This window comes from Chiloscyllium punctatum, chromosome 37, assembly GCF_047496795.1.
Source record: "Chiloscyllium punctatum isolate Juve2018m chromosome 37, sChiPun1.3, whole genome shotgun sequence".
NCBI lineage: Eukaryota > Metazoa > Chordata > Chondrichthyes > Orectolobiformes > Hemiscylliidae > Chiloscyllium > Chiloscyllium punctatum.
In genome coordinates, this window is record NC_092775.1 from 65,589,435 (window position 1) to 65,613,524 (window position 24,090).

The window sequence follows — 24,090 nt, forward strand, 5'->3', positions numbered from 1 at the left end:
AAACAGTCATTTTGAAGTGAGTAGTCTGCAACTGATAGGGTACTACCAGAATCAGGGTTGTTGCCTCAGCTCTTTTTAACCCATTTTAATTACTTTTGTTAAGGAGAGAGGATCTAGTGTGTAATTTTGCTGATGTTATATAGCTATGTGGGACATCAGATGTTGAGGAGCTGTCAGCGGCTGTAAAAGGATATTGACAGGTTGACAGGTATTGAGACAGATAATGTAATCTGGAGTAACATTCAGAAGTGAGGTCTTTCATTTTGGTAAGAATGAAAAGCCATACATTTTTTAAATGGTGAGTAACTTTGACATCATGAAGGTTCAAAAAGGTTTGGGTGCGCAAACTTAACTTAGTATGCAGGTATAGCCAGCAATTAGGAAAGGAAGTAGTTTGTTGACCTCTATTGTAAATGGACTTTGTGCAGTATAGTAGGTGTGACTCTTGTATTCAGTGTTGGTCTCCTTGATCTGAGGCAAGACCTGCTTATCTTGCAGATTCACTAGATTGATTATTGCAATTTGAGGGCTGGCTGTGATGAAGTGATGGATATACTGGTTTATTTTTTCAGAAGAATGGTGATCTCATTGAAGCTTAAAATCTTGAGAGGGTTTAACAGATTAGATGTTCAAAGTCTGTTTTTCATCCCTGATGTGTATTAAGATACATCTGAACAGGTTGGTGTAAAAATATCTATAATGCAAGCACTACTACTTCCTTTTATTGCTCTCTAAGTCTGTAGTTCCTGAGCTGCTTTCTTTTATTAATTACTCCAGGGTCCTTAGTATAAAACAATTGGAATGGATTTGAATAACTTATGCTATTGGCTTTGTTATATTTGCCAATATTTAATACTGTTATGATTTGATTGAAGTTCCCAAGCTATTTTAACTTACTATCTGATATTGGTCTGCAGTCCATTTCATTTGCTCCCAGTGTGAACAAAGCCACCTTTATCATAGAGTCCCTATAGTGTGGAAGCAGGCCATTCACCCCATCGAGTCCACCCTGACCTTCTGAAAGGCATCCAACTCAGACCAACCAACCCCTCCCCCACCCCACCCGAAACCTTATCCCTGTAAACTAGCATTTACTATGACTATTCCACCTAGCATGCACATCCCTGGACACTATGGGCAATTTAGCATGGCTAATCTACCTAGCCTGCACATCTTTGGACTGTGACAGGAAACTAGAGCGCCCAGAAGAAAGCCATGCAGGCACTGGGACAGCATGCAAACTCCACACAGACAGTTGCCTGATGGTGTACATCATGTATTAGTGTGTCCTAGATTCTGTACCTGATCTGTGTCAAGTATTTAGTGTTTCTGTTTGGCTTCAAATTCATGCTTAATTTATTCATTCATTAGTCCTGTTACAGTAGCTGCATGCTACCGTTAGGTTAGAGCAAGATTGGATTCCTTCTGATGATAAAATAGACTAAGGATGGTCTGGTACATGATAAATACCACTCTGTGAGATGTTGTTACTGGTATATGGTACAAGATGTAGGAGGAAAGAAAAGTTTTTTTTAAAAATACATACAGTATTGTTTAAATGCCTACTGAGGGTTTTACTTCATTATACATGCACTGACCATTGACCCTTTTGTCTTTTAAGTTGCAGGAAAAACCCAGTATTTGCTTCATTGAAGCATTTGAAGAAAAACAAGGCAAAAAGCATGATGATGCATCTGAAAGTGTCACAGAATGTCCAGTGCAGATTGAAGTAAAAGTGGAAGAATCCCAAATGGATGAATTTGATTCTGTGTTCAAGGTACTCTTGCAAAACTGTCTTTACAACCATTGGGAGTGAAAATTAAAGTCAACCTGAGAGAATGAAAAATTGGTATTGACACTTAAAAACAACTTTGAAATTTATGAAATTGTTAATTATTGTGTCATTAGGTACATGGTGTTTAAGGGAGCAGGCAGTGAGCACCTTGAATCAATGCTGGCTCTCGATATATCAATTTTCCCACTTTGTAGTTCTCCTACAAGAGACCCTCTCTGTACCATGGACGTACAATTCCTTTGCACATTCATTCTCCGTCAGGACGGTCTCAGGATTGTCCGCTTTTTCCTGGAAAAAAGGGTGAACCGTCCTGATTTACTAATGGTGGTGGCATCCCCCTGGAGGTGGCAGAAATTATAGCTTATGATCTTTCGGATGCAGAAGCTGGTGGGTAGAAAGTGAGGACTAATGTTCCACTGTTTAATTTGGTCACAGCAGAACTTTTAGCTAACCTCCATTTTCTCACCCGCCAATTTCATCCCACACTCATGCCCTCACGCCCTTTACTCTGCTGAGAATCCAGGAAATCTGTTTTTTCCATCTTTAAATGTATTAAGCAATGAAGAATCCACAACTCTGTGGGGGAGATATATCCAAAGGATCGCAACCTGTTCAGTAAACAAATTACTTCCCAAGTCAGTCCTAAATGACCAGTCCCTTTATTCTGGGATTGTTTCCCCAGGTTCTGGATTCCTCAGCTGGGAGAAATAATCTGTCTACTTTTTATAGCTTCTCCATAATCTTGAATGTTTCAATGCTGTCACCTCTCAGCCTTTTATTTTATACGCCAATTTAGATTGAATTTACTCAGCCTCTCATTGGAGAACATTCTAATCATGGGAACCAATCTTGTCAACCTTCAGTGTATGGCCTCAAGGTATGTCCATCTGTAAATATGGAGACTAAAACCTCTCAATAGTGCAAGAAATTCTCACCAAAGCCCTGCAAAAGTTTGTCAAGACTTCTTTATTCTTGTACTCCAGTGCCTTTGTGGTAAAGGACAATATGCCATTTTCCTCCCTAGTTGCTTGCTTTCCCTGCATGTTGATTTTGTGATCCTCAGGCAACCACACTTGATTCCCTCTTTCAAAATTTTGCTGCTTTCAAAAGAAAGGATTCTACTTATCTATTTTTGCATAACCTTACACTTCCTCACAATGCACACCAGCTACCGCCATCTTGCCCATTCATTTAACTTAGTCATGTCACTTTTTTTATTTCCTCAAAACCACATTCCTGTCTAGCAATTTATCACTTAGTAAGATGTTGGCTAGCTAGGTGCAAGGTTGTTCCTCTGTCATGGTTCACTTCCTGTATGGAATGTAGTAATTCATTGGAGGTCTGCCTCCCTGCTTTGCCCTTGGCTGATGTGAAGTGGTGCCCCTCAGGTTATATAGTCATTACTTTATCTAACAGAGTCTATAGTCCCACATGGACAATAGATAATACCCCTCTAATTTTGTAAACTAACATTTTTAAGGCACTTTATCAAATACCTTTTGCTAACTTCTTGTAATCTTTTTGTTTATTCTCTCTCCTTTCTTTAGACGTTGTTACATTTGCTGACTTCTGATCCTTTTTTTTTAAAATTCGCATATGGAATGTGGGTATCTCTGGCTAGGACAGCATCTATTGCTCATCCCTCAGTGTCAAGAAAGCACTTAAGAGTCAACTACATTGCTGTGGGTCGGGTGTCAAAAGTAGGCCAGACTAGGCAAGGATGACAAATTTCTTTCCCTGAGGACGTTAGTGAATCATGAGTTTTTCTGACTATCAATAATGGTTTCATGGTCATCATTTGATCCTTAAATTCCAGATTAAGGAATATTCCTTTGCTAGGAGCATTCTAGAATTTAGAGTGTATTGGAAGATCTTAGGGTATTCATTGTCTGCATCATTTGGAACCCCAATATGTCTGCTAAGATCCTGAGAATTTGTCAAGTTTTAGAGCCTTCAGTTGCTCCAGTACTTTTCCTCTGGTAGTAACAATGACCTTTCGGCTTTCAGACAACTAAGCAAGCACTAAAGTTAAGATTTACAAGAAGGACCATGCCTAAATTATTGAAAACACCCAATTTGTTAAAGTGATAGGTCAAAGAAATAATTCTGAGCATAATGAGTTTGTGACAAGTCTGACGTGAATTGAAATATTTGGGGATATTTTCAACGTATTTTTATGATTATAAACTACATTCTCTTTAACATGTCTTTTAGGGTGGAGAGATGTGTAGTGGAAAAAAGATGTATTGCTGTGTTTCAGACAGTATTATGGACAAAGAAATGTTCTGTTGATCCGGTTTCTCTAATTTCCCCACTAATTTTGTTTCTGCAGCTGTTACATGATAGAAAACAGGTGCCTTCTTGCAAAGTTGCAAACTATGTCCAGAATAGAAAAATCTCACTGCAGTATAGGTTCAATTTGAAGTGTTCAACAAGCATGACTTTATAATAATTGGGCGAAGTTTATGATATCCACATTAGAATATAAATGTTTTGAGAAGATTCTGGAAAAATAGAGACTATATTTTTCCCAAAAAATGTAGAATTTTGAGAGGGACTAAAATAATCTGTCTGAATTGACAAATTGTATGGTAATGCTGTTTTCTTTTTTGGTCAGGATCAGTGCATCCAGATTTCAAATGCTGGAACATGGAAAAATACTTCAATTTAGAATAGAATCTGTAATAGTCAAACATTAAATTAAATTGTGTAAAATTGCAGTGAATTAGGAGGAATGATAATTGCTTCAGGATTTAGCATTTTGGCAGAGGTTTGTTTATGTAGCCCTCAATAATTTCAGATCTGACCGCCATTTCTATCAAAGCCAAGTTCTGCTTGACTTTGGGTCAAAATTATAACACTGAGGCAAAGTAAATCCTAACTGATAAAACTGACATGGAAATTGCCATTTATTGCAACATAGTTTCAAAGCTAATTGTTATCAGATTGTTTTACCTTTTGTTTCACTGTTGTGAATACTACTGTATGGAACAGCTTAGCTATCTCCCCAGTCAGCACGACTAAGAGGCCACCTAATTTTATTTATTAATGTTAATTGTTCGTTCCTCACCATAGAAGTCTTGCAATCTCTACCATCTGGAGTTTTAAAAAAAAATTGTCTCTGTTCCTTATGCTTTATGAAGAATGCTGCAGGGGAGAAAGCCTTGCATTTCTCCTTTGATTTGTAATTGTATTTATTGCTCGAACAGCTTCCAGGCTGATAATATTGTGGTTAAGGCCCATTGCAAGAGGGATATGCATTTGTCACTATCATGGTCACTATCTACAGTAGCTATTGTGCACTGTGAACCCCCTGCTTTTCAAAGTAAACTCAGTTTAACATGGTAATCTATCAATGCCACTATGAAAACAGCATGATAGTAAATGATATTCCCCATCCTTCAAAATCTGGCTTCATTTTATAATGTACTACAAACAACTCAAGGTGTGTATACAAATTGGTTAATGGCTAGGTGAGAGAGAGAGAGGCTTAATCTAATGTGATACAGAATAGCCCTCAGATTAACATTATTATAGAGATAAAACTTGAGTTTTACTTTTTGGGTCCTTCAGTTTTCCTCTTGTTTTCTCCCTCTCCTGAAGGCACTTTTTGACTTAGTTTCATGAGCACTGTTTGCTTATCAGGACATTACCCAATTATAAATTTATCATGCAGATATGGATAGTGTGACTAATGAACCTGATCTGTTCTCATTTGATGTTCTCACATACCCTTTCCTGTTGAGACCGCTAGCTAATTTTTTTTCATCTCCAGATAGGTCCTGATCAATGGTCTCACTGACTTCCTGACTCTGGAACAGCTAACAAACTATATATTGCCAATTCTTCTTTCATTCTCCTATTATGTTGCACTGAGTTTTGCTGCTTTTAAGAGTTTTTTTAAATAAAAAAAGGTTCAATTTTGAATGGACAGCACAAAATGTGCTTGACAAAAATGTAATGCTCTTATCCTGAACAGAATTGAGTCTTGAGGCTCCAGCAAGGTTGAAGAATTCAGATGATGTCACACGTTGTAAAAGTGAACTCAAGAATTTGTTAGCCAAAGTCCAGGTATTTGCAGGTGGTAGAAATCTGACATCCTTAAATTTACTAAGATGGGGGAGGATTTAGGAGAGGGACATTTAGAAATCCAAAGTGCAATTGAAAAGTACATTGATATGAATATAGACAGGCTGGGTTGGGAAGAAAGAGGCAGAGTTTGGGTTGTGGCAGCAATCCAAATGACACATGATAACTTCATTTGTGACACTTGTTTTGAAACTTGTCATGTAAGATTGGCTTTTTCCGCTAACAGCAGAATCATAGATTAATGGATATTGAAGTGAAGTGCCACAGTATGTGCTGGAGTTTGTTAGTTACAATTATGACTTCAATGAAGAGAAAGAGCATTATTTTTAGGTTTGTTGACAAGACAAGGAAGTGTGAATATAAGCTGTGAGGAGGCCAGAAATAGACAAGTTTGGTGAATGCACAACAAGATGGCAGATGGAATCAAATGTGGGGAAGTGTGTGGTTACTCACTTTTGTCAAAAAAATAGAAATAAATATTTTTAAAAAGAGTAAACTTGTATGTGTTGATGCTCAAAGAGAGTAGTGTGTATGGTTTAAAGGAATATAGTGTAAAGATCCAGTAAGCTGTTAGGAAAGCAAGCCTTTATTGCACGTGAATTGGAGTACAAGAATAAAGAAGTTTTACCACAATTACAAAGGACTTGGTAAAACCACACCAGTGTGTGTAATTTTGGTCTCCATCTTTAAGAAAGGGTAGATTTGCAAAGGTTGTCTTGCAAAGATTTGTTAAATTGGTTCCCAGGCTTAGAAAGTAGATTAAAGAGGCTTAGTAAATTAGTTCTATAATTCTCTGGTATTTAGCACAATGTCAGGTGATCTCATTGAAACATTGACGTTCATTGAAAGGGTTTGACAGAGCCAGCAGATATTGGTTCCCTTGGTTGAAGAATCTAGAATATTGAGACACTATTCTAGGAAAAGGACCTGTTCATTTCATACTATGAGGAGATTTTTTTTTGCTTAAGGAACGTGTGTCCTCAGAATTTTCCACAGCAGACTCTTCTGGGTGGACCATCATTAAGTATACTTAGGTCTGAGATGGAGCGATGTTTTGGTCTCCTCGGGAATCAAGGAATAGGCAGCATACATAAGAAAGGGTTGTAGCCCAATATCAGCCATAATTGTATTGAGTTGGGTAGGTTTTCTCCTATTTCTTGTATTCTTGAAATCAGATAATATTTAAACAGCGGGCCAATCACTATATTTGGAGGGAGCAGACAAGCCAGGAGAATTTTGGAATAGTCAAAAGCAAATACTACAGAAGCAGATCAGAAATAAAAATAGAAAATGCTGGAAAAGATCAGGACAATGTATGGTCCTCAATTTAAAATGTTATCTCTTTTGCACTTTGTGCAGAAATTGCCAAAGTAGTTGATTTTTTTTTCTTTTTATTGTGATAGTCAAGTAAGGATCTATAACAAGAGAGAATTAGACCTTGGTAGAGTTTGAAACAAGGGTTATGTTCAGATTGTATTAAAGGAAGAATTGAATAATCCTTATCTTCAAAAGGATACATGATCAACAATTCATGTCCGAATGATATAAGAATGCTGAGTTTGCAAGCATCCTCATGTAACCTTTGAATGGGATGGGTAGCTGGGGAACATGGTTTGTTCCAGGTGCTTAAGGCAATGACATCAGTCTTCCTAATGTTCAACTGGATGAAATTGTGGAACATTCAAGACTGGATGTTTGACAAGGTATTTAATAACAACAAAGTAATCAAGGGTTTAAACTAGTGAGGTAGAGTTGAGGGTTTTTGACATGCAGCACCCAACATCATATATTTGGGTGATATCACATAGGGAGCTGGGAAAGTCTGTGACATGGATGCACAATATTGTACAATAGTAGTTTTCTGTTAGATGGTCACTTTCCAAGTGCTAGCCTATTCTTCATCCATACCACTGATACGTCAATAATAACTTATCTGCTCCACACTGTCAGCATCACCCTGAATAAAAGCTGTGTCCAGTAAATAATGTTCTTGGGGAACTGGAACATACTGTACTTTACAAATTTTGCTCGCTTTGATTAAGCCTCATCTGATGTCCACCGCTATCTCTATTCATGCATTTTCTTTCCTCGATTGTAAATATGTTTAATTTATGAAGTGCTAGGAGAAAGTTAAACCTCAATCTCTCGGGTGTTTTTTTATCCTTCCCACCCGCTTGTTCTGTTTGTTTTAAATGCTGTTTCCATTCTGATCTGAAACAGTAACATCTTTCCTCTTTGCTTGTGTTGCCTGACCTGCTGAGCATTTTCAGCAGTTTGTTTTCTTGTCATTGTGAAGTTCACTGCCCATGGCATTTGTTATTCTGGGTCAAGATGAGAGGAGCATGTACAGCAGTACTCAACTAGAAATCATCGAGTATCTTGTCAAATGGGAAAAAATTCCATTGAATTCTATTAGGAATTTCAGCACTGAAATCTTTCTACCATATATTTGAAAGTGGTGTTTGGGTATCTGTTTTATCTCATAATGGTTAAATGAATTGCTAAAGTATGTGTGCAACAGTTTTATTTGTCCACTGAATACTTCAAAAGTTCAATGTCAAATATAACCATTGAGTCTTCAGTGCATACATGGTTGCCTCTTAGTGCAACAGTAAGTTTCCCAGTGGACACATTAAAGTAACTACTGATTATTACTGCATGTGCACTTTGGCGAAGAAGGTAACAAATGGATCTAGCACTTGTATTAATCATGTGCTATTTTACTGGCGTTAAAGTACAGAATTGTAAATACCTTGGTGAAATTGCTCTCATTTGTCAGTTCAAAAATAAAATCACAGGATTGAGGAAGAAATTGATTTTGTGTTTAAATGCGAAGTATCATAGAAATAATGAATAATGACAGCTATGATACCTATTTTTTCTTTTGGATGTGAGAAAGAACAATAACTCTTGAATAAAAGTTGATCTGTATGTACTACAGATGATGAATTGTAAACATTGTATTAAGAATGTCCCAACTAATCTGATGTCACAGTTACATTTCCTCTCTGGCAATGATTAATTCCACAGAATTATGAACACCTATGACAAGAGTTTGCATCTTTTTAGCTCCGTTAGTGAAGGAAAAAAATCTCCCATGGCTTGACATTAATAGATCAGAGAGGCTAAAACCTTAGTTTAATTTCATCTGTGTTTCCGCTTTTTAAATTCTGGTGGTTTCTCACAAAGCTGCTTTTGAAAACTTTTCTTAATTCTTATCACAACAATGTATGCTGTGTCAGGAGGAACTTTTAACCAGGTTGAGACAATCCTGCACATCGGTAATATCTTGATCATATTATCACTTCTTCAAATGCAGAATACATTATAGAAAGATGACATCAAAGGATTTTCTTTTAATAGAAATTTGGATCTGAAATCAAGGCTATTCTTGATTATGTTGTTTTTAGGCTTGTTGTTAAATATGGGGTGAAAGGTGTATCACTGCAACAATATTAAAACAACAACAGTAGTAACTGACAAATTATTCTTGACCTTGCTTCACAGAGGAAAACACTAAAGTTCCCATTCATTTTCATTGTTTGAGTCAGTGATTTTGTTTTCAAAACAAATGGATATGTTTTGAAAGTATTAACTACCAGTTAATCATAGTATTTATGTTCTAATTTTGAGTGATTATATAAAAAAGCTCATCACAGTTGAATTGCTAGATCCAGTAAACTCCAACATGGGAGGAAAAAGGAGGCGGAGAAGAGAATATGTTCAAACGTGATTGGCTTCTTTGTCTTTGTGCCTTCTGTTAGGAATCTCACTGAAATGCATAAATGTTTGACAGGGCTAGGCAGACTGGATGGAGGAATGATAACACTTCTCCCTGGGGCAGTGGGGATAAGTTCTAGAACAAGAAGTTAGGGATTCAGAATATGGAGTAGACCATTTGAGACTGAGATGAGCAGTTTCTTCAGTCAGTGGATGGTGAACTTGTGGAATTCTCTTCCACAAGGCTCTGGAGACCAAGTCATTGAAATTTTTTTAAATTTAAAAAAAAGCTAGATTTCTAGACATTAAAGACATCAAGGAGTATGGGGAGAGCACAGATGTATAGTGTTGAAATAATGATCAGCCATGATCCTGTTGAATGACAGGACATGCTCATTGGCCCAAATGGGAGACTGCAGCTATTTTCTGTTTCCTTAAAAAATTGAAAATTTGAGAATTGTTGGTGTTCAAAGGTACCCTTGGTGTGCATTATCGTGAGTCACTAACTGTTAGTATGCTGGTGCAACAATCAATAAGGAAGGCAAATATAGTTGACTTTTGTTGCACAGGGATTTTAGTAAAGAAATAAAGATGTCTTTCTGCAATTATATTTAACATTTCTGAGACTTCACCTGGAATATTATGTACAATTTTGGGGCTTTATCTATGGAATTATAAATTTTTCATAGAAGAAATGCAACAGTCTTTCACTAGACTAATCCTTGGAATTATATTAAGAGATTGAGGAGATGGGGAATTTCCAGAGCTTCAAAGAGTGAGTGGAAATTTTACTGAAACTTATTAAATTCTTGCAGAACATGACTGTATGGATATGTTTAGGATGTTTCTCCTGAATAAGTCTAGAACCAGGAGACATAGTATCAAAATAAAGGGTCAGCCAGTACAGACTGAAATAATTGCTTTCAGAGAACAGATTCTTTGGAATATCCTACCCTGCTGATGTGGAATCTCTGGGCATGTACAATATACAAATCAATACATGAAACTAATAACATTGAGACAGCACAGGAAAGTGATGTTGTGATAGGTAATCAGCCATGATCTAAATGAAAGGGAGAGCAGACCTGATGGGCTAATGTCCTGCTTCTATATTCCTAAGAACTTGAGAAATGGGAACAGGAATTGACCATATGAATTTTAGAGCCTGGCCTGCTATTTAATACAAACATGGCCGATCTTCTAACCGAACTACACTTCTCTGCACGTGATCCATACCCTCTGATTTTTTGATGGACCACAAATCTGTTTATTGCAGCTTGAACTCGATTTAAATATAGAACATGCACAATCCTCTCTGGTAGGACATTTAAAAGATTCTCAACCTCCAAAAAAGGAAATTACTCCACATCTGACCTCAGTCCTCATTTATATGCTTCTTATTCTCAGACCGTGTCCCAAGTTCTAGATTCCCCAGCCAACTGATGCATCCTCTGTCTATACTATCAAATTTCTTCAGAATCAGTCAATGGAGGGATCAGTCTGTCAACCTGACTGCATCGTGTCCAATATAAGCATGTGCTTAGAAGTGTGATCTCACCAAAACCTTATACAGTTGGAGCAAATCTTCCTTATTCATGTACTCCAATTCATTTAAATAATTACATCTTGATTGTACACACACGCAAACTTTCTGTATTCATTGTACAAATACACCTAAGCCTCTGAGTAATAATTAATCGTGGTCCATGAAGGAAAGAGAGAGTGACAGTTGGTTAGTTCTAATTTAAGGGACATCACTGTAGAAATGTGGGGTAAGGTGAAGAGGCAGACCTCCCATGAACTACCAGAACAGGATTGAACCCACTTCATTGACTTGATTCTGTAGCCATTTAAAGTGGGCTAACCAATCCCATCCACCTGTCCCTGAAGTTTGTCTGAACCTTAAGTTTCATATTGGAAAATTAGTGGCATATTCTTAATGTATAAATTGCTTTTGATAACTGCTGTTTTGATGTTTTGTATTTCTTTCAGAATGACTCTGAGCAAACTGGATTTGAAGATGGCACTGGAAGTATGGGGTCACCATCAGTTGCTGTAAGTACTAATGCTTTCTTTAAAAAAAAAATTCTTATCACTTTTACATATTTTCAGTGTATATCATGGTCATGCTTTATAATCCAAATCCCCAAATTGTAAAATGTTTATTATTTTCTAGAATTACATTTTCCACAAAAGTAAAAGTTGTTATTGCATATTGATAGAACTGAGTTTGTTGCTTATGGGAAAAGTAAAACATTCTAAATGCAGTTTTATGCAGAGCTAGCTTAAGAATTTTTTACAACTGCTTGTAAAATAGCAGAGGTACCGAAGTATGGAAGAATTGATTTACTTTTGTTCCTGTGTCTCAAGAACTTTTGGATGGAGAGTTAGAAACTGCAGGTATACGCTCCAAGCAATAAATGATGCTGTCTGGCCACAAATAAATGAGGAACTATCCACTTGTTGACAGTGAGACTTTTAACAGAAGAAAAGCATTAACAAAGTTGATGCTTAAATTATGAAATATAAATGGAATTACTGTCAGATTGCTTAATAGATAAATGCACCTTCTGTTAAAACACCACTGTCATGGTAACCCATTGGGTAATTGAGTCAATAAGTATTTGCTCCACGTTGTCTAATCTTTCCTTAACATAAGGATAAAATATTGGAGCAGAATTTGGTGCAGCAAGCCGCTGAACAATCTCTGTTGCAATTTGTCCACAAAGTTAAAAATTCTTGACATTAGCATCACCACAAGAGAAACAGAGTATTTGAGACCTGCACAAATTCTGGCAACAAACAAGTGGTCTCCTTGATCAGTGAGATTTAAGGACAGAGCAACAAAAAAAACAAATCTGAGAACTCTGATGAATTATAGTAAATTAATTTGTTAACAAATCAGATACAGCAAGAAGAGAATAGAAAGGGATTGAAGAATTGATTAAGAAGCAGAAAAAAGGGACAGAGAGGAAAACCAAGAAAAACGTGATATTTTCAAGCCTTCTCACCATCCCAAAAAAAAATCCAAATTTAAAACAATAAGAGTCTGCGCTTAAAATAATTGATTTTCAGTGCCAGGGAGATTTACTTGTAATTGTCACTTATGATGCTGCTAAAGGATGCTTGACCTAATTACATAGAGTCATAGAAACGTACAGCATGGAAACAGACCCTTCGGTCCAACTCATCCATGCCACCAGATATCTTAAATAAATCTAGTTCCATTTGCCAATATTTTGCCCAAATCCTCTCAAATCTTCCTATTCATGTACCCATTCAGGTCCCTTTTAAATGTTGTACTTGTACCAGTCTGCACCATTTAAGTACTTAACTTGACTTAAGTACTTTTTTGACAGGTTTATTTCATATTTACTGCTAAAATATAGAAATATCATGATGTTGCATACTTTTAATGGTGAGGCAAACAACACGGTGCCATATTCACCATGCTGTTTATAGATTGGTGCACCTCAAACAACAAATTTTGCATTTTTGCAGTTAATCATGCATTTGTTTCATTCCTTGAAGCAGTTTTACTTTTTTTGCTAATGGATATCTGTGCACACTGTTAGCTTAACCACAATTTTGAAAGCAAACTTTGGCCCATCGTATTCTGGTGAATGTAGCTGGCAACTTGTCATTGGGCTTATTTCTATTTTGTTAATTTACAAGTTGGCAAGATCATCTACCAGATATCAATGCACTTTTAATCACATTGAACTACCGTGTTTTCGCATAAAACACGTTTGTAATTGTTATTAATACACAGCCAGTGTTTGCTCTACAATCTGAACTACTTCTACCTTCTCAATGAATAGTCACAATTCAATATCATTTCTACTAACAAACAAAAGTAATATTCAGATCAATTTAGAATGGTAGGAATTTGCTATTATTTATAGAATCATTACTTTCTTTGAGAACTTTTCAATAACGTAAATCCTGGCTTTTAAATCTTTCTTAGTTCCAAATATTATGTAATGTTAGTACTTTTATTTCACTCCATCTAATGAAAGCCCTTTCAAAGAAATCTTAAATAACTATAGTCTTGTTGCATGATCCTTAGAGACACTGTGCTTGGCAACAGTTACATTTTCAAATTTGCACAACAGAAACAGGCCATTAACACCAAGAGGTCAACTCCATACCAGCCGCCTCCTGCCCTACTTCATTTAACTCTATCAGCTTATTCTTTATTTCCTTTCTCCCTTTATAAGTTTATACAACCACCCTTTAAATATGCCTGGTTATTCATCTTAAATACTCCCATGTAGTAGCAAGTTTCACATTCTAGTTAAGGAGATTTCTTCTGAATTATTTATTGGTGTCTGTATTTTTCTTGCCATTTTCCTGGTCTTTATTCCCCCAATATTGCTGACCTGATTTTATTTGTTTCTTTCTCCAACTCAATCTTACCTCAGGAATATTAATTGGCTTCTAACTTCACTCAAACATACAAAAATAAGAGCAGGAGTAAGTTATTCAACCGCTTGAGTCCGTTTAGTCATTGTTAAGTCATGGTTAATTTTCTATCTTAATTCCGTATGCATTGATACACTGGACAATTACAGGCTAATTAAAGTATACTGTCTGAAGTTGCAAACTAATTTGACCACAGTTGTGGCTGAGCAGTAAAATAATACACGATAAAATAATTGTCTATCAGTCATGACTGGGATTTTTAAGGTAAAACAAACTTTTGTAAAGTCTGTCTATATTTTTTATGTAGTTTTGATTTTGGATTGAAATGGCAAATGAACTGTTACTGAAATTTGAATGATGTAAATTGCCAGCTTAAAAACTAAGGATTACTGAAGAATTATCACATGTATTGAAAGAAAGTAACCTGACAATCACTGTAAGCACTGTGTACACAGTTACTTGTTCGAACAGAACTGAGAAGGTGCAGATGAACTGGAGTCAGTTACGTGCAAATGGAGGTTCAACAGGCAACAATTAGCTGATTTGGTGTGCAGTCTAGTGACAAGCTATCAATAACAAAAAAGCTTCTGACTAACAACAGATTGGTTCCCAGTTAACTGAACAGCCTCAAGCTGTGAACAAGATGGTGAGGAGGCATCATTTCTCCACCAGCTCAAGAGCTTTGTATTCTGCGGCAAAACCTACTTTAAACCTGAAGAAAACGTTTATTTTGTCTTCAGTTACTATAAATGTGTCTTTTAATTGATAAGCCAGGGACATTTTTATAAGTATGAGCCAGTCATCCTGTGCCTCCTGCAAATTAGTGAAGCAGTGTTCTGATCAGCAAAAACATCATCTCAGCAGTTCTGTGAAGAGGAACCACTAATTTGTTTTCCTAATCTTTTCCTCTGCCCATAAAACCCATGGTATGTAAGGAGTTTATAGATTAGAGTTTTAGCTGTACATCTCTATGACTGTATAAACAGCAGAGCTGTATGCTGCCAGTTCATAATTGTTTGCCCAAAGCTAAATAGTCATTCTTGTTAAGTACAGAAACATAGTTTTGTCAACCTGCGTTTGAAATCCAGATAAGTTGGGAAATTCTGCATGCTTTTAAAATCTTTAAATTTTATGTCAATTTCTGGGAATAACAGGGCTCAAATTCTAGCACCCTACCCCAGTGAGGCAGAACAATCAGCTGTTTTGTTATGGTTTAAATTAATAACTTCACAGTGAATAGTCTGAACAGATAAGTTAGTTGATCGATTGAACTGTAAAGACAGATTGAAGTTTTATTTGTAAATCTATCATAGTTCAGTTTTTCAAATCACAATAAATTTATACTTTACACCCTACCACACAATTTTCAGTAAAAGATTCTAGCCTTCAACTGTTTACTGCTTTTTTTTCTCAGCATAAAAATGAGTCACCTCAGTTACCCAAATCATCTCTGGTACAATTCTCAAGCAACCTGTAAATGAATGATCAACATTCCTGCCCATTTCCATGTTAGACTGTTTAAGTATGTAAATCAGATTCTGATGCCAGTTGTAGGATCCTGTGAGCAATTTTGAGTTATGAATGTGTTTGCTCAATTACAACAGTTGAGCAACTTAACCAGCTGGCCCTAAGGGAATTGTTAGCGACCACTCAAAATCCAAAAATTAATCCCTTTTCTTTTGATGTTATGAAGAGCAGGAACGCTGCTCCTGTTGACAGCAACTCAGCCCTTTTTAGGATCATTTACCCACAGTCCTATTTATTCAGATGTTCTGTAGCAGGGTACCTGTTTGTTCCCTGCAGCATGCTAGCAGCATTTAAGCAAACTTGAAAATTGGACCAAACTCTCGCTGTCTGCTGCACATTCAAGAATTACTCCCAAGGTATTTGTTACTTGCTGTAGAATGTACCTTGAAGTTGCTATCTCTAAGCTCAAATGTAAAATGCAGATATCTTGCTGAATAAATGGTGGGCTGCACTCTCAAGTTAAGTAACATGGGGGTTTGAAGGCTGGAACTTTGCACATCAGTTTTCCTTGAAGTGGTTTCATAAATGAAATTTTTGCTCAAGTATGACATAGATTTATCGATTACATGAAACAGCAATAACACTTTTGATTGCAACTTACATGAATGTCTTCATTCTCTCACTCCCCAGTCCTTTGGAATTTACTTTTAAGGTTGATAATATCCCACATTTACTTTGCTTTCTGTGTTCTCAGGCATCAGATTTTAACTACTCTTGCTCAATTTCTGCTAGTCATCTGGTCAAAAATCACACCAGCTTATTGTCCCAACTGGTTTATTTGAAAATTCTAGCTTTTGGAGCACTGCTCCTTCATAAGGTACTAGTACCCAACGGTTAAAAAAAAATGTTGATTTTTGACCTTTTCCAACCCAGTCCAACAGTGGCACCTCCACATCACTGCTCATCATGGAGCAGAGAGTCATCTCCTAATGCCCCCTCACTATGTTTGACCTGTCATTATCACACTTACTTTGATCATTGATGGCATGATAGGCACCCATTTTTGGGTGGACAAATTTGAGTAAGGTGGCATGTCCTACACCCCAACTTTTTTCTTTTCTATTTTTGCTCTTAACAGTGATATGAAACTAACATTCAGAATTGGCAAACTAAAGGCAACAGAAGTTCAAAGGTCCTTTGGCTTGGTAGTTGTGTTAATTATGTTGTGGCCTCAAAGTTCCTAAAACTTCTCAGAAGAATGCTATAGTTCAGTTTTTCTTTTTGCAGTAATTAGGCTTTCTGTCTAAAACCATTCAATTAAATACAAATGCAAATAATTTGATTGGCATCTCCTTCAGAATTTAATAATTCATGAATTCTTGATACTTTTTTCTCAAAGGTATTAGAACCATACAAGTATTCAGCCTGCTGTGTGTATATGCTGGGTCTTTGCTACAACTATACAAAATTAATCATACTACTCCATTCACGCACACTATAATTCAGCATCATTGTTTAGGTATTTACTTATTTCATTAAAATATGCCTCTGTTTGACATTTTCCAATCTATCTAAAGGCTTTAAAGGTGGTATGCGGATAATTTTAACCCAAAGTTATATAGCTCTGGAGCCAAAGTTGGATAGTTTTGGCTCAGATGTTACATAAAAATGTTAATTTCAAGCAAATGATGTATTGATTTCACCACCCTTGTTGTCTTAACAGAAGAGGAACAGTCAGGAGGGAAGGAGAAAACTACCTTCCTGGAATAAAACTCCACAGCATTCCAGGAAAACTTCATTTTCAGCTTTCCCATCCATAGCAGATTTCCTGTCCCTCTTTGTTTCTCTATCTTTCACCTTTACAAAAATCTACACAAACCAACTTTCTAACCAAGCTTTTAGCCATTTGCCTGATATCTCTCTCTCTCTCTCTCTCTCTTGCTTGCGCGCTCGCTCGCTCTCGCTCTCGCTCTCTCTCTCTCGCTCTCTCTCGCTCTCTCTCGCTCTCTCTCGCTCTCTCTCGCTCTCTCTCGCTCTCTCTCGCTCTCTCTCGCTCTCTCTCGCTCTCTCTCGCTCTCTCTCGCTCTCTCTCGCTCTCTCTCGCTCTCTCTCGCTCTCTCTCGCTCTCTCTCGCTCTCTCTCGCTCTCTCTCGCTCTCTCTATACATTGGCTTTATTTATAATGACAGAAATCTCTATACCCATGTAAATAGCAAAGTCTATATTTAATAGTTCAGCTATGCCTTCAGACTTCACAAAATATCTTTTCTCATCCATACCTGACACTATTTGTTTATATAAAAGATTGTTGGGTTGTTTTGTGATATCCACTAATCTACTATCAATGTAAAATATATTGTGGAGACCAAACATAAATCGAGTCATCACTTTAGTAGAACTTGTTTGTTCAGCTGCAAAATAAAATCAGAATTGTCATCAGCCTCCTGTTCCAATGAAGCTCAACACAACTCTAGAAATAGCAAACCCCTCTTTCAACCCCCCCCAACTCCGTCTAGGACATGCAGGTCCTGGGCCACCTCCACCTCCAAACCATTACCACCTGAGTCTGAAGGAGGAAAGCCTCATATTCTGCCTTGGAACTGCAACCACACAGGATAAATGTGGATTTCAACAGCTTCTTCATTTCCCCTCCCCCACGTTATCCCAGTCCCAAACCTCCAACTCAGCACCATCCTCCGGACCCGTCCATCACTGCCCCCTCTAACCTATCACCTCCTTCTTCACTTTCATCTACCTATCGCTTTCCCAGCTACCTCCCCCCAAACCCATCACCCTCCCATTTATCTCAGCCCCGACTCACAAGCCTCATTCCTGATGAAGGGCTTATGCCCAAAACGTTGATTCTTTTGCTCCTTGAATGCTGCCTGACCAGCCGTGCTTTTCCAGCACCATACTCTCAACTCTGATCTCCTGCGTCTGCAGTCCTCACTTTTTTCTAAGGAAACTGAAGCGCCTGGCGGAAACCCATGTAGATACAGGGAAAATGTGTGTAACTCCACATCTAAGGCTGGAATTGAACCCAGATCACTGAGGTAGCAGTGCCAACCACTCTGGTACTGTGCTGCCCACTGTTTTGTTATGCCTTACTGGAATAGCTTAAATTCTGGATGAACTATGTTTTAACAAAAGCTAAATATTTTATAAAATAATATAAAATTCCCCAATATATGTTTTTGAACCAAAAAGAAAATGCACAGACCAGATTTCTTTACTTGAAAGATTTACTATTCATTGTAAATAAATATATTTAGTTACAGTTACATAAACAATTATGAACCACCGACATATAACACTACTAGTTAAAGTTCTAACCATTTATATAATGTCCCCTACATATACAGATAGAGGCAGACAGACACAAACTATTGATGTTTTGGAAGGAGGAAAAAACTGGGACGACAGTTTAATGGTCCCTGTCCAGAGGGTTCTTGGAGTTTATTCTTTTAGCTTGCTAGGACTTCTAATCTTGGTCTTCCTTCTCCAAATATTTTCCCTTGCTTGCAGGAAGCATCGAAAGATTCCCACGTATAATATCTCTGACATATTGTTAAAAGCCACAGCTTACAACAATTTCTGTTTGGGTGGGGGGGAGCTTTCAGGCTTGAGGTAATTTTTTTTTAATCTGTAGAGGAAAGAACAGCCTTCTCTATTCCAGAGGTTGAATGGCTTCTGCCTGACAACACTCACCCACAAGCTGTTAAGCTGCCTGGAGCTATTAAATAGTTGTTGGAAGGTAGAAAACCACTGATTCCAGCTTGAATTCACATCACGTTCTTTTGAGCAAAATGCCTGTTCAGCATTTCCTCATCGGATAACTCCTAATCAGTTAAATAAGCCTTCTCTGAACAGCTTCTAAGACAATAGTGACCTTTTTTAAATAAGGAGACCCAAACTGCACATTTCAGTCTTACTCTTTTCATCCCCTCTTGATCTGTTTTTGAAAATAGATGCTTGTTCTGCATTTCAGACCACATCATGATTCTTTTCTTGACCCATTATCAATCCTTTTGGCTTCATTCCAGTAACTTTCATCATTTAATGTCTCCTAAGTTCCACCCTATTACAAACCACCTCTTTTGCTTTTCCACCATTCCCCATTTCACCTACTTAAACCCTATGACATTTTCTTTGTTTTCACAGTTCTGATCAAAGTTTAGTGAACTGTAACAACTTTCTCCCCACGAAGTTGCTTGAAAGCTGAGTATTTCCAGCATTTGTTTTATTCTAATTTAGACTGCAATCTACACAATATCTGATTTCTCCTCCTCTTGAACTGTTAGTTACTTGAGGCTGTTTGTCTCTACCTCTACTTTTTTTTTCTTCTCTCTAATGCTTCATCTGAACAGTACAGCTATACAACATAATCTTGCCTTCACATGAGATCACTATTTCCAATCCATTTAGGTGCAAATTGTCTATCACCCAAATTGTCCAACCAGCAGAATTGAATCAATTTGATTCAGGAAAAGCGCAGCAGACCTGCTGCACTTTTCCAGCAACGCATTTTCAGCTCTGATCTCCAGTATCTGCAGTCCTCATTTTCTCCTCAATTTGATTCAGGCATTGTATCCCCTCCTACCTGTATTAGCTCTCCAGCTACACAGTGATCAGTACTATAATATAAATAGCGAATGGTATTAGGAGTAATTTACCCTATCAATTCAGAGCTCCTATTTTTAACTTTCTTCCGAGCTCCTCACACTTGGTCTCTAGGACCTCAATTTATTGTCTTCTGGTCATAGCTTCCAATCTGGGTCTCGAATTCTAGCTGTTGTCCTCCTTCCATAAAATATGTCAATATCTTATTATAATCCTTTATTTTCGCATTAATGAGACAACACATCATGTAACAATCTTATGGATATCTCAGGAAACATCATTCCATTCCCTTGTGATCAATTTGGACACAATATTTTAACATTTAAGGTAGTGTGTGCTAGTACGAAAAGAAAACATGACATATAAGCAGCTTAGTTTTTGTAAGAGATTATTAATTATCAGTTAGATTTTTGATATTTTCACACCTCCTTGGGGATTAATGTCATATGTTATCAGCAGTTGTAATATATTCCATCACCTTTATTTGATATTTTCACTATTGGTTTACAGCAGCAGTTCTAGATATCTTTTCTAATCTGTTATGTTGTCATTTAGAATGGAAGTCATACCCTTTCCTGTACCATATCTCAAGGCATCATGTTAATTTTTGCTGAGCTAATGTGCTACTCATTGTACATTAAGCTAACATCCCCAGGCAGCACATTACTTGGTGTCATTGGCTACCTTAGTAAATCTGGTGCTGTGAAATGAAGGTTGATGTTAGTTTTACTCTCTCTTCGGAGTTTAAAAAATCTTGAACCGTCAGTTTCTGTTCTTTAGTTATTATACTTTCAGTTTTCTCTGTCCCACACTCAACCTAAACAAGGAAAAAGTGACTTGCTTTTGGAGGTGAAATGTTATCTGACAAAAAAATCAAAGTATCTTTCTTTGTGTGTTTGCTTTTCTCCATTTCAGTTCCCTTTCAGAAATTATCTAGCAATTTGAAAAGTTTGGCTAGGTATAAGAGTTTGCTACACCTGAAGGTTTAAGCTGAAACTTGTTTCTTGATATATCTCCAACAGGTAACTAATTATACATGTATGAATTTATATGTACATTTTGGTTAGAGTTAGTGCTTCCTACTGTAAGGGACTGTACATTTCATTTTTGGACTATAAATTGGGAAATAAAATTGAACACTGCTTATATAGTTAAAAGTAGTAGTAGAGTTTTTTTTCTGCAAATAAAGTGGGACTTTTTGATGTATACTTTGACTAACTGTTACTTTTCAAAGTAATGAAGTAGGTACTTTGAGTCACAGTGGCACCAGGCCTATTAAGTGGGGGAAAAAAATCTACAGGAAAATAACACATACAGACCAAATACTGAACTACAGAAGCAATCATCCCAACATCCACAAACGAAGCTGCATCAGAACATTATTTCAATGAACCAACACACACTGTAGCACAGAGGAACTACGAAGAGCAGAGAAAAATCACCTATACCATGTATTCAAAAAGAATGGGTACCCAATGAACACAACCTGCCGATTTCTCTGCAACAAACCTAAACAAACAGACAAAGCACATCCACAAACCCTAGCCACTCTCCCCTACATCAAAGACATCTCAGAAATAACTGCCAGACTACTCAGACCCCTTGGCATCATGGTAGCCCACAAACCCACCAACACACTGAAACAGCAGCTAATGAACTTGAAAGACCCTTTGCAGACAACAAGCAAAACTAATGTAATTTACAAAATACCATGCATGAACTGTAACAAACACTACATTGGACAAACAGGCAGAAAACTAGCCACTAGGATACATGAACATCAACTAGCAACAAAATGATATGACTCTGTCTCACTAGTATCCTTACATACAGATAAGGAAGGACACCACTTTGACTGGGACAACACATCCATCCTAGGACAAGCCAAACAAAGACACATGAGGATTCCTAGAAATATGGCATTCCAAGCAGAACTCTATCAACAAGCACATCACGTTAGACCCCATCTACCACTCCCTGAGAAAAAGAACAGGAAATGACATGACCAACCCAGTGAAATCCGAACATATAAATAGAAAGCTGGAATCATCAGCAGTGCTTCAACAGGAGGCCCACTAAAGATGTTATCTAGTAGGTCTGGAAATGAACCATCCAGCTCAGCAAGCAAACCTACATCCAAATCCTCAACCTGAGCTACAAATCTTCTCAAAACACGCTACAAAAAAAGATCTAACTACAGCCAACTGGATTAGTCTAGTTGCAATTTCTTACAAATCTGTGCGTGGAGTGCACTCAAAGACATCCAAAATCCTGCAGATCAGAATCTCATTTATCTAAGTGAAGAGACAAAAAAAGCTTAGACTCTAAAGAAAGAATTCTAACATAAAAAAAGGAACTAGATATGATCTAATTAAATCAAAGATTGACATCATTCTGCAGACAATGTTTTTTAATTGTTAAAATGAAAAGAACTGAAAAATAATGCTCCATCCTTGTGGTCTGCATATTGATCTGCAGAAGTTGTTTCCCTGTCTATATTTTTCTCCTTTTTAATATTTGTGTCAAACATTTTCTTTTGATTTATTTGTGAATGAATGTGGGGTTTTAAAGGGATGTAGATTAGTTGTAAATTAATAATCCATTTTTGTTGCCATTTGGTGAAGGATAGGTTTTTAAATAACATATCTTTATTTAGTCATTAATGACAAAACCTGGTGTGAATTACTTTTGTCTTTTAGTAACAGCTAGACAGGCAAATTGATTATCTTAGTGATTTAATTAGGTAAAGGCATAGTGAGGCTTGATTATTGGTGCACTTTTGTCAGTCATGGCAATATTACTTGATCTTCACTCTAGGAGGATTATTCCTGATGTAAATCCACAAAGTACAGTATTGTCTGGGCTGTGGCACTCCTGAATAAATATGTCACTTGAGCAAGTAATGGATGCAACATTGTGGACATCTGAGAACACTTAGGAATGGTTGAGGAGATTTAAAGGCATCGTTTGTGGAAATGTAGTAGACATCTCAGGTTGTTTACAAGAAAGAACAAAAATGAAGTATTGACTGTACTATTGAAGTTTAAAGAGATATATAGTATCACAATGAATTTTGAAATCATTGACTCACTGCCTTGTTTGCTTGAATTAAAGCAAGGTATTGTACTTGCTTTTAATTTATTAAAGGTCATTGATTCTAGAGTATGTTTCCAACTGTAAACATAATGCCAATTTTGAGCTGTGTTGCAGTTGTTGAAAGATCATTTATCATGAAAGCAGAAGCACAGTTTAATAGTCTGCCAAGATCTGTTTTTATTAGCCTTGGGTCACTCTTTACTGAATGGGATGCAGTGAATAAGTAGTGGTGTAATCCCTTGATACTAAGTGAATTTTATTCAGGGAATGTGTAAAGCCGCTTTATGGATGTGCATAGCGTATTATTCCAACAAGTAATTACACTAAAGTGGTGACATTAAAGCAACTGTGATTGCAGAAAATGATCAGCAAATTAGATCCTATTACTGGGCACATCAAAAACTATCCTTAATATGTTAACTCTGTCAGTAATAATGCTATGTAATCATCCATCAGACAGACACAGGCTAAATCTGACTGGGATGCTGCCAAAGATTTTTTTTTAATGTATGTACTTGGTATGATCTTTTCAGGTTCTATATGTTTAGGCATTGTATTAGTTTGCATCTTTGTTCTAACTAAGATGAAATATTAAAATAACTGACAGATTTATGCCAGCTTTTATAATTATATAGAAGGGTTTGAATAAAAATTGGGTCAAGTTAATGATATCCCCTTTCCGGTGCTGACTTCTTCCTGATTGTTGTGGTTCTGTTCGCCGAGCTGGGAATTTGTCTTGCAAACATTTCGTCTCCTGTCTAGGTGACATCCTCAGTGCTTGGGAGCCTCCTGTGAAGCGCTTCTGTGCTGTTTCCTCCGGCATTTATAGTGGCCTGTCTCTGCCGCTTCCGGTTGTCAGTTCGAGCTGTCCGCTGTAGT

At 37.0% G+C, this 24,090-nt stretch overlaps 1 protein-coding gene across 1 annotated transcript in view; it reads left to right on the plus strand.

The window, feature by feature from the left end:
- The window catches only part of LOC140463205 (uncharacterized), a 126,800-nt gene that overhangs the window by 63,294 nt on the left and 39,416 nt on the right, over positions 1-24,090 (plus strand). The window contains exons 6-7 of the mRNA XM_072556998.1: positions 1,622-1,777; positions 11,597-11,659. Of these exons, the coding sequence (XP_072413099.1) occupies positions 1,622-1,777; positions 11,597-11,659 (219 nt within the window). The remainder of the gene's footprint in view (positions 1-1,621; positions 1,778-11,596; positions 11,660-24,090) is intronic.